The sequence below is a fragment of the Diadema antillarum genome, unplaced genomic scaffold (genome assembly GCF_040938485.1).
Source record: "Diadema antillarum isolate AM-2024a unplaced genomic scaffold, OU_Dant_1.0 seq00001609_RagTag, whole genome shotgun sequence".
NCBI classification, from domain to species: domain Eukaryota; kingdom Metazoa; phylum Echinodermata; class Echinoidea; order Diadematoida; family Diadematidae; genus Diadema; species Diadema antillarum.
Window position 1 is genome coordinate 65,743 of NW_027272322.1, and position 12,644 is coordinate 78,386.

Consider the following 12,644-nt stretch of genomic DNA (forward strand, 5'->3'; position numbering starts at 1 on the left):
CATTTTCAGTGTACAGTCAAACTCATTTTCTCAGGTAACATTAAGTGGATATATTACTGAGTGGCATATGATTGTGAACGCAGCAAATTTTCAGTTTTGTCAGGGTTTGTAAACAGTCGAAATCAAGCTAAGAAATTTAATTTAATTTGCAAACAATTTTCTTGTCACAAAGAAATTTGAACACGCTCAAAATTTCTTTATGACAATCAAAATTGAGTTTCGCAAATTTGATTGCAACTGTTCATAAACCCTGATGAAACCTTATACCAGTATTCGTTATAATTTGCTATGTTCATAAATTAACAGTTACCACTAAGTAAGATATCCAGCTGTAGACCCTGTCTTCCAAAGGCAACACATTCTGTCAATTTGCAGACAATCTGAACTGAATGCCACTGTTACAGTTCTGATTCCTGCCTGTAGTTGTTCTAGTTACAAGTCGGTGTGTGAACATGGTCATTCCCTTGCTTCATTTCAAGTTTTTTAAATGCATTCAACTTTACTTGGAGCAAATGTCACAACTGCACTGTTGCTGCTGAAAAACATAAGTTAAAAATGCAGAGGAAAACAACACGAAAGTTTGGTGTGAGTGAGGAACAATTGCAGGAAACCGATTTCCCATCCGGAACAGCCGCAACTCCAGTTATGTTTAATCCCTGGCTGCATTTGTTAAAGACCACTTCTCCATTTTTCTGAGTTGTGGTTGCCTAGGGACAGAAACAGAGATTGTGTATCGCGTTCTGGCAATGTAGGTGTTTTTGCGTGTATCAGATGATGTTCATAAGATACCGCAGATCGCCCCAGGTGTTACACTGGCATGATCTACATGTGCAATGTATATGTACTGACCTAGTCACACCATAGGGGGGAGAAGTCCAATGAATGAGGCTGCACAAACACTATATACTATATATTACTAGTTTGTGACAGGATTTCTTGATTTGACAGCCAACTACTAATGTAACACATCTGGCACGTGTACAACTAGTTCATCATCTGTAGTGTGGCTCATTTATAAACATCCTTTTATAGTGCATACAATATTGAGGTTGCCAACTGATGAATCAGGTAACATCTAACCACTGTTCCTCATCCTCCTACTATAACGCAAATATGTAACATATTTTTTTTTGGCCATGCACTGATGACACAACTGCTTGTCCACAGACTACTTGATGGTCATGTTAACCCATTGAGGACGGGCTGATTTTGTTATAACACGCATTTCCCATAGACACATGCCCAAGTATACTCTCGATGCTCGTCTTTAATATGGGTTAATATTGTAACTGATGGCAACTTGTAGTGGTAACAACCAAAACTTGCCACTTCTGACGGTGTGGCCGTGCTTCTCACTCTCCCATTAATTTGGTAGAGTGTTCCGACCTTTAGAACACCGACTTTAATTTCACGGTTAACCTTTCTACACCACACACATGCACACGCAATTACAGTTTGTTGCACTTGTTTACGATATACAGGTGGGTCCGATTCTGTGGACACTGCCAAATTTGCTCCATGTAGCATGAGCTATGATCAGATCACCAGATCGAAACCATCAAAAACATCACTACATGGTATTTGAGGGACATAGAACGGAAGATTTACTAAGGGCCTACGCTTTTGAAGCATACAAGAGACCCGGGGGTCTTGCGTTCTCCTGAGCATTGCAAGTTCACCTTCCATGCACTTTTGGAGACTTTTACCTGAGAATATTGGAAACTTGGGGGTGGGGGTACCTTTGTGAGCTTGAGGTATGGTGTCCATTTGCATCCATCACACTGGTAAAAATACCTGCCAAGTACATTGTACTTCATAGAAGGTTGAACTATGCATTTTGGAAGAAAAAAAAAAGACTTAAAGCTCTATCACTTCTGATTCTAGAGAACAATATTATTATTTATCCTTAATTTAGGACAATTAAGGTCTGCATATGAATCCCTCCCCCCCCCCCCAACTCCAATATGGGTGGGAGGAGGTAGCCCTGAATGTACAATGAAAAACTTGGAACTAAAGTCATCAACGAACAAGGTGAGACATCTGCACTTCTGGTCCTAGAATAAGATTTGTAAATATTCCTTCATGTTGGGGGGGGGGGGGGGGATTGGGCCCCCTAGGGGCCCCTAAGGGGAGCATGGTGCCCGGTTGAACAAATTGAGTGTTAACCCCCTGGCATACTACCTGCCAAGTTTGGTGAACATTCATCAAGGGGTTTTCAATAAGAATATGAACATGTACAATTTAAGTCCCCATTTGGACCCATCCCATCCCACTCCTCCCCCCCCCCCCCCCCCCCCCCCGAGTCTGCCATGAACAAATCTGAAACAATAGTCATCAATTATATTGACTCATTGTACTAACTTAGCTCTATCATTTCTGGTTCTAGAGAAAATCTTTAAAGATCCCTTACTGGGGGTGAGTTGGGCCCCCCTGGAGTCATTGTGGAATATGACTCCAACAAGAGAGTAATGAACCCTATCAGTGGATAAAAGCTTGTTTCCAACTTGGCAAGTATACAGGTATGATGTCCTGGGTTTCAAGAAGAGTAGATTCAGATTCCACAGATTATTTCACTGTGGATGACAAACCACACTTCTCAAGAAGTACCTCAAGTACATATTATAGTACTAAAGGGAAATGGCCACATTATATACATTTGTATGTAAATCCTTTATCTGCTCAGGCACTTTTCTTAAATTGCTAAGCTCTTTCATCAGCACTCAGTACCATCCATCCAAACTTGACAGGCTATTGAAGTTCAGATAATGATGACACTTCAAAAATCATGACGGGGATTGGGGGATTTTACGGTAATCTCTATTCATTAACAATCCAGACATCTGTACCATTTGGTGAACTTAAGGTGGGTCTTCATCAGCTTGAGCTTGAAAATTAGCCCGCTATTTCTTATCCAAAGAATAATCCTGATCAGAAAATAGCCCCCTAATTTTGCAATGAAGACCAAAATAGCGCGCTATTCCGATTGGAAAATAAACCAGAGAAATTTTGGACTTATTTGCGGAATAGCCAGCTAATTTGAATTAAGCACGCTATATAACCTTGACGCATCGTCATCAGCTCGAGCTTAACCATCGGCACTGCATGCGTTGCGCACCACGCAGGAACGTAGGCAGTCAGGTCGGAGTGTGTTCTCGCGGGTGCCATTAGTCTAAAGTGCGCATGTGCCACAATTTATAAACCCCACCGTGCTTGACGCTCAAGATAGTGAAGATGCAATTGCACATTACAGCTGACTTCGGGCTTATTTCTCTGATCCCCCACAAGCGCGCTATTTATCAAGCTCGAGCTGATGAAGACCCACCTACAGAGCAGCAAAACAGATAGGGTAAAATCATTCTGCATTGACGAGAAAATGGGGCATGGTGAAAAATCTCAAAGCGCAATTTTTATTCATACAGCCTATTAGGTTTTAATATGGTACATGCCCTTACAGATTTAACACAGTATCCCACATCCAGTATTGTAATGAGTTGATTATAATCTGCTAGGCAAAATCAGACTGCATTGTTGGCAGATACTATGCACCATTGCTTTAGTCTGAGATAATGAGGGAAAAGCCATTGAATGATCCTGTGTATAAAATTAGCAGTCATAAACCACAAAGCAGTCTATACATTTAAAAAAAAAAACAACTATGGCATGCATATTGTGAATGACACAAAACTGCATTTGATGAGTTCAGTTTCCTGCTTTCATAGATCCATTAACCGTTCAACATAGCCACAGATGCACACCATGTGCACATGTAGGCCTATCCACTCGCCCACACAAGAAGACACCATAAGTGAAATCTGGAATCGAATGGCAGTGATGACCTCAATCAACAAACAATTAGTAACCAGGCCCTATGAAGATAAACAGGACTGCAAAGGGGAAAAAATACACAAGAAATCCAGCCATGTGAAAGGTAGCCTCACTTGCCTTATTTTTTTACATATTTATTCCTACCCCAATATCTAATGCGGATGTTCCTCAAACTATTTCTTATAATCTGATAATTTGAAAGCAAAACAAAAAAGTTTCAATTTACTTCCTTGTTGGAGAGCAAACAATCTTTGGAAAGCTGTTGTAGTATTAAGTTAAAAATTTGTATGTTGTTGCTTTTTTTGTGTCAGGCACATTCCTACAAATATTCTAAGAGTGCTGAGGCCTCAATCTGAAATATGAGTAAAGTCCAAAGTGAATGACATGGGGAAAAAGTAATGAGAACAAGTGACATTGAAAAAATATAAGGGTACATTCATATATCATTCTAGTATCTATTTATGAGTGTGTACAAGCTACTAAAAAAAAAACGAGAGTGAAGTTCATATTGCAAGAATGACAAGAGCTATTCTTGTCATTAAATTCACGATGGTGCAATAGGCAATAGTGCAATAACTCGCTTTTTTTATGGCAGTAGCGGCTAATGCACTGCATGTTGTAACTGGAACACTTGACATCACTTTCATAATCACTTTTATAGAAAGCAAAGTCACATTAATCTGGATTTTTTTTCATTCACACCAGTAGTCAGGGGGTGCTATTTTAACTTCTTATTTACCACTTGCTTGGTCAGGCAAGCAGATTCTCAAATTGTTGCAGAACACACTTGCCTGAACATGAATTTTACTTGCCTTAAAAGAAAGCCAAAAAAAAAAAAAAAATGGTATAAAACCACTTGTTAGTCAAGGGCGTGATGAAATGCAATATTTTCAATGAACAGCACACAATGATTCACATGTAAACACATTGGAGTAACAAATTGGTTCAATCGAGAGATGGCGTTGCATTGCACCGGGGCTTCTTCACATAGGCATTGGAAAGTTGCTGAAAAGAAATTAATGCATGCTGCATCATTAAATAATCATTATCTTTGGGCCTCTGACTTCATGGGTTTAAGGGGGGTTGAGTGAAAACTTAGTGGTAGTTTAAAAAATGTTTGCTTGACCAATTCAGGTTAGTATTTTTTCTCCTTGTTACAAAACACTTGAAGCCCAACTTTGATTTTCACTTGTCCCCTGCCACCGGGCAAGCGCTTAAATGTAGCACCACATAAGACCATGTTTTCAAAGACATTTCTGCCAAATGCTCACATGATCATAGTCAAAGCAAAACAAAATATGCATCAAGTTTGAATAATATTTCTTTAAAAAAAGATAAGATATGTCATAATCTTTGATAACTCAATTACCCACAATGTGGGGAAAAGCAGAGATAAGTTGGATGTTAATTACATTAGTACATCAGAAAAAATTGACTAAATTTCACAAAAGAGGTTCAAGTTTTCTGCAAAACCATCTTGGCTCAAATTCCAAACTCGGCAGAGCTACCCCTTTTTAATTCTTTTCCATTAAAAAAACACAAACACTGAGTCAAGAAATGTAAATATTTCTATTGCAAATATTGATATCCGTAGTTACATGTACATGGCATTAAAAAAAAAATTCAACCCCTTCATTCTTCTCAATATCCTTCACAATAAGACTATGTATATATATCCTTGAACATCTCGAGAAACTTGGCAGACTGACAACATTTATTCAACCCCGTCATAACAGGCCACAAAATGCAGGGTAGCCTCGGGGAAGCCTCAGTCTGCTGTCAAAGATTATTCTCCAGAGAAGATTGTGTCTGTTAAGACGCAATGTTCACGGTGGACAGCCTCCGGACAGCCTCACAATTTTTATGTTATACATACATGAAATTCAGAGAAATTATTTTTAGCTTATCAAGTAAAACCATGTTCCCATACCAAGATGTATCAGAGTTAACATTTTTTCTTTTTTATTTTGGGTGGTTTTAAGACAAGTTTTATATTCATACAGCTGATTTTGTCATTTCTGTCATGAAATGAATAAGAAACTGTGAGAGCATGACATCGTCAACTTGCTGATTTGAATATTCATAAGGACTGGTCAAGAAATGTTTTTTGAAAAAATGTCAAATTTCAAAATGTCATATCTTCCTTATTTCTTATCCAATTTTTGTCATTTTTGTTTCATTCTGTAGGGAAAATTGTTCTCTTTCTTTTGAAGTTTATTTATATTTGGGGTGGACTTCCTCTTTAATGGGAGGGAGCAGGTGATGAATGAAATACTTTTTTACTAGGCTATAGGAAAAGACACATCCATAAATTGTGATAAATTACAATGGTCTATTACAAAGTAAAAAAAAAAGGTGGTTATATTATGTCATTCTGTGGTGAAATTAGAGCAATGTGTGACATAGACTAATTAAAGATCCCACTTATTTCATCACAGATTAAACCTGTTCTTCTTATCTTTCTGACTCTGCAAAGTGTTAATTGCTGATGGTTTTAATGGCACACTTTGCTAAAGGCAATACATGTAAGTTCCTGGTTTTGGCTGGTCTCTTTTCTCCAAGTAATACAATGTAGTGTTGCAAGCAGTATAATCTTGCATGGAGAAACTTTGGTTGCAGCTAACAAGTGAACATGATGCTTGAAGATAGGAAGAGACCATGACCTTTGACCTCCTGAACCTGCGACCCTTGTGATCAAAACATATCGATCCTAAATTAACTCAGCTTTGAGGAAGTGCTCTCTTCTATAGCTCACAAATTGAGAAAAAGAACACCACCAACTTGTAAATTTATGATCCCTATCAGCTGCGTCAGTATACAATGGGCAAATTACCAAAACATATCATAATCTTCTCGATCTTGTCAGCAAATTTTCAACCAGTATGATGTTATCCTTTTCCAAGAGCACCACCATGCCAACAAGCAGCAATCTGACACAAATGTGTTAGGAAAAGGAGGCACATGTGTGACTGGTTTACTGCCAATCATTCTTTAATTTCCACAACATTTCCTCTGCACTTTCCCGTGGCACGATATTTAGCTGCCAAGGCTGGAGGCATAGCATGAAAGTGTGGAGAGTAATTTTGACAGCTCAATATAATGACCATCATACCAGTGATAATATTGGAGGAATGTTTGGAAAACAAAATCATCCATGCATTGCATTTAAAATAACATAACAATATTTTGAGAAAGGCAAACGAGGTGACCTTAATGAAGCATAGCCAGTTTGCTAAATCGTGGTACATGTACACAATCAAATCATGCAACAGTTTAATCTAGTGTACATGTGGTACATGCTATACATTTTGTACTTCAACTCAAATGTATACATTTAGTACTTCAAGTGTCTCCACAATTCTGGGAGTCTGCAAATAACTGATCTATCTTCTAAGAAACAGCATTGAAACATTTTGCTGTGGACTGCAGTATGAGGAAAACGATGGGTACTCCTCCTTCTTTTATCCAAATGCATATGATGCAATGTTACATCACATGTTAGTAATTTCATCAACATTTTTTACTAAGAAGTCCCTCTCTAGACTTAGTTCCTTTGGAGACCCACTGTCTTATTTTGAAGATCCATTGTCAACCCCCCCCCCCCCCATTCTTCCTCTGATGCCCACAACCCAAAGTCTGATTTACAGGAACCCATTCAGTGCGTGACAAGAATTCCAGATATTTTCATTTGATATATTTCTACTACTGTAATGGAAAGGAGCTTGAGTTTCCTTATCTCCTCAAGAGAATGACATTACCTATTACGCGTATGTCAGTTAGGGCCTATATATTGACAAAATGGGTACTTTTCATTAAAAAGCGTATAAATGTTTATTATTCTCTTTATATTCCTATTTCTGATGTACTACTGAGACACGCAGCCTTTACATCTAGCTATGGCAGCTGATGAATTTAATCAAAACTTCGAAAAACATTTAAAACATGAAATCACAATAAAGGGTAGAGCCACTTAAACAGTTAACTCAACTTTTAACTAGGATCTACAAATCTCATTACAAAAAGTGCGGTGACATCCTCCATAGGAAACGAACGTTTTTAAATGCACCGTGCAGAGCGCACAATCAGGTATAGGACATTTACACTGACTCTCGACTTTACGAACTCATACCTCCAAGAATATCTCTTTTTTGCTTAAATGCACCTGGTTTTTATGAAAATCTAGATTTCAAGCTTGCTCTACATACCTCATTTGTAGAGTTTTGTGAAAATGTTACATCGGTACCTTTCGAGTTGAAAATTAGGTGTCATTTCTCACTCAAACGCAATCAGCTCTACGACAACACGCAATTTTACATTGACGGCGCGGTGTGCCAACTGTGAGCCTGAAGGCCATTTTGGGAGGGTTATTTTACTGCCATACCTGTTGTATTTGTACAATGCACCTGCCTAGTAAATTGCAGCAAATACTCACGTGTATTCATACTGAGTTTGGAGGAATTTCATGAAACTTCGCCATCAGTACCTTTTCAATACATAAACCATGTCAGTTTAGTCCCGAGTGAATAACCCACCAATATATTCATACACTATAATGCGTGCTTCTCACTTGAATACGCTACGCTGATTGGCTAAATGTCATTGGCCTTACGAGGTCGCATCGCGTCAACACGTGATCGTGACGCAGCACGTATGCAAATTCGTGACATGACAATAGGTGCGCGCGTCTTTATTACTATTTAGATTTCATTAATACATTAGCTCAACGTAGCATTTGCGGCGCGTGATTGCATCATGAATATGTATTATTCTTTAACGCTCAACGCACTGTGATAGGTGGTATGCAAATGACGGATCTACGTCATAGCTCATTATCTGTTTGTCACCGTTCGCGTGTAGACTTTTTGTAATGTTAATCTCAAACTGTCAGGCCAAAGTATGCATTACAGGGAAACCAAAACCCAAAGAGAAACATGGATTGAGTGAAAGCAGCAACTTCAGTAGAACACATCAGTGAATGATTGAGGAAAATCGGACAATTGATGCAAAAGTTATGAATTTTCAAAGTTTTGGTGTTGGAACCTCTGGATGAGGAGACTACTGGAGGTTATGACATCATGTGTGGACAACAACATAAACTAAATTAATATAAAGGGAATTAAAAAAAAAACTAGAAATGTCGCTATGGCGACTGGTATGCCTCCGCCATAATGAATGATTCTCCTAATAGGTCTAGATAGTACATGTGGACAATGTGTGATTACATTTTCACAAAATTGGCAAAATATTAAAATGACAAGTTTGTCACAAATGTGTTGAATGTTCACCTTCCTTGACCTAGGTTTAATTGGATGAATAGGAGAGCATGTATTGGGGGATTTAAGGACTTTAACTTGACTTTGACCCATTCATACGTTTGTGCATTGAGTAATTTTCAAGGTATGGAGAAAAAGTGCAATTTCTGTATTGAATAGTAAATTGTTACCATTTTCATCTGGCCTTTGACCCTAAAATTCATAGGATAATCACTGTCAGGCAGAACATGCATAAATATGTAGTAAGTTTCAAGATAACTTGAGCCACTTCCGAGATATGGAGGAAATACATGTAGTTAGTTCAGCACTTTCACTTGATCTTTGACCTTTTGACCTTGAGGCAAAAAAAAAGGAAAAAAAAAACTTTCCAGACAATCTCTATTAGGTAAATACATGCATACACCAAGTGTAAAAAAAACATATATTCCTGCTGGCATTGCATAAACATGAGGGAAATAGTAAAATTTTGAAGTGTTGCCCTTGACCTTTGACCCCATGAACCCTAAATTGCCAGTACTTGAATATACTATGTTCCATGAAGATACCTTGAACAATTTCCAAGGTACGGAGAAAAAAGTAAAGTTTTGATATTTTTACTTGACCTTTTGACCTTTGACCTCATGACCCCAAACTTTCACCAGAGAATCTTAATTGGGTAATACATGTATACACTATTAAAGTTTCAAGAAAATATCTTCAGGCATTGCATAGACATGGTGGAAATAGTGAAATTTTATGTATTTGACCTTGACCTTTTGACCTTTGACCTTGAGCATGTGCACCCAAAAGTTGATAGGCACAACTTCACCCCCTAATACACATACATGCCAAGTTTCATTAGGATACCTCAAAAGGTTTTTTAGTTACGCTGTCCACAAAATTCATTACAGATGGATGGAAGGACGGACGGACGGATGGACGGACGGACAACCCGAAAACATAATGCCTCCGGCACCACTTCGTGGTGGAGGCATAAAGAATCATGTTCATGAAAATTACACATTTCATCAACATGATACTGACATATGTTAAAGGTAGTACCGGTAATTAAATTATTCTGCTTTCTGAAAGCGGTTAGTCAAGTGCTCTTTCCCATTATGCAAGGATAAATTGAAAGCATGTTGAATTTTCTTTGTTAAACATTTTCTTGTGAGTGTGACCTCTGACAGGCCAAGGCCTTTTGTCATTCCTCACATTGGCTGCATTTTTACTGTTTTACTATTTTCTATTTTATGGTGATAGCTCCTATTTGTGTTTTGCAATTGTTTTGTGTATATTTCGGTGTGATGTTCTTTATTTATGTCTATATGTTTGTGCATTAACCAAGAGATGTGAAATAAACTTACTTGAACTGAATTGAATTGAATTGATACAAAGACTTACTTTTACAGCATATGACTGCTATGGGTTTGGCTAATGCATGAAATGACATGGATTCCAGCTTGTATGCAAATGTTACTATGACATTTTATCAATATTATTATTCCTCTTTAAGTCTTAGCATTGATTTATGAAGTTTTTCCTTATAATTGAATTAGACTGTGAGACTGCAAAGATGATAGATTGCTCATGATGGGAGATGAAGTCATTGCAGTGGATGAGATGAAAAACAAACAAAATTGTCAATATTGTGTGTAGGCCTATATCACACATTTTCCTTCTTTGGCACATTATAAATGTCTGGTATATACAGTGTAATATACTACCATTCTCATATTCTCTTTACACAACACAGCACAAAAGGTACAACAAAGGTGAAGATGCATTTTTCCTTCTGTTCTGGTTCATCCCACGTCCTTCACTAATCTGTAGATTATGATAGGCATCCTAATTGCTATATTAATCATAAGTGAAAGTCATGATCTACAATCGAACAGCCAACGCAAATAACGTCTAGACGTTCTAAATAAAACTTGGCGAATGTCGAACAATGCATTGCAAACATTATCACTCGAGCAGCTGCTTTCGAAAACCTACCTCGCACATACTGGTACAGATAGGGAAGAGGTCGCGGCTGGTTACAGCCACACGCGCTGTAGCCAACACCAACAGCAGCAGTGAAAGCACTGATGAACTAGCAGCGTATCTTCTTCTTGCTGGCATTTTTCCTGACAATGACCCGACCGGATCGGCTACAAAAATCCTATGTTGAACAGGTTTGATGAAAAGTCAATACTCTCCAGTCCCTGGTCTGCGATATGGACATCTCTGGAAGTGGACAATTCTGCGAGATCCCGAGATCCGGCGATCCTGTGACCAGTACTCTTTGCCCTACACCCACTGCCAAGTCCAAGTAGATGCGTTCACCACCATAACCACCAGGGCCACCAGTCAGGACTTGACTGCGTTCGCACGCGCAGCACACTCGTATTACACAGGCTAGAATATTACAGGGATGAATAGTTTCGGTTGAGATGGGGCTTGAGGTTAACAACGTTATTATTCCATGATGATTTTTTTTTTCTTTTAAGATAATCAGAAGCCTTTCGTGAAATATGAAAAGGCATACGAGGAATTCAAAGTTTATTTGATGAAAATTGTTTCTGATATTGCCGGGATATCAAAAAAAAAAAAAAAATCCCATCATCCCAATAAAAGATGGGACCCACTTTCATTAGGTTAGGATTGCTTTGTTTCACTTTAGTTTTGTTTTTAGATATCTCAGTCGTCCCCAAACTGATTTTCATCAAATAAACATTGAATTCCTCTTAGTATTGGATATTTTTTTGACATTTCATAAGTGGTAGCCTATCTTCGTATCTCGCAAAAAGGTAAAAGCAGTGAGCTAGATTTTCACCTCAACCAATACTATATCACATCCCTTTAACTTGATCAGCGATTGCTATTGAAAAAAAAAAAGAAGAAAAAGATAAGCTTAAAGGGACTGTACAGTACTGGTTGAGGTGGGGATTCATGTTTTGAACATTCCTAAGTGAGGTGATGAGAAACCTCTTATGAAACATGAAAGAGCATGTAATTTTAAGAAGGATTCAATGTTTATTTGATGAAAATTGGTTTTCAAATGGCTGAGATATCCAAAAAAGTGATAATAATAAAAGGCGACAGGCCACGCCATTTATTAGGATCTCTTTTTTTTCACCTTGCTTTTGGATATCTCAGCCATTTCAAAACCGATTTTCATCAAATAAACTTTTGATACCCCTTAGAATTGCATGCTCTTTGACATAGGCCTAGTGGTTTCTGAATATCTCGCAAAACGTTAAAAGCTAAATCCACACCTCGACCAGAACTGTACACACCCTTTAAATTTTGTTTTCCTTTATCGTCCCTTCTTACATTATTCATCCCTAATATTGCCATATCTAAATTATGGTATTTTCGCCTGGGGAAATACACACAGAAGACTTTTAGATAAACTACTTTTATTACAAAAGAAATCGCTCCGTAATTTATGTCATACTACATTTTTTTGTCCCATACTGACCCGCAATTTTTTAGCATAAAATTTGAAAATTAAAGATTTGTATCTGTTTGATTTAGGACACTTAATTTATAATAAAAACGATTTCCCACATATATTTGAAA

General features: G+C 37.9%; 1 protein-coding gene across 1 annotated transcript in view; it reads right to left on the reverse strand.

Annotated features, from left to right (window-relative positions):
* The window catches only part of LOC139711090 (uncharacterized), a 41,158-nt gene extending 29,764 nt beyond the window's left edge, over nucleotides 1-11,394 (reverse strand). Inside the window, exon 1 of the mRNA XM_071623006.1 lies at nucleotides 11,076-11,394. Coding sequence (XP_071479107.1) covers nucleotides 11,076-11,201 — 126 coding nt within the window. The 5' untranslated portion in view covers nucleotides 11,202-11,394. The remainder of the gene's footprint in view (nucleotides 1-11,075) is intronic.
* Between the last annotated feature and the right edge of the window lie 1,250 nt (nucleotides 11,395-12,644).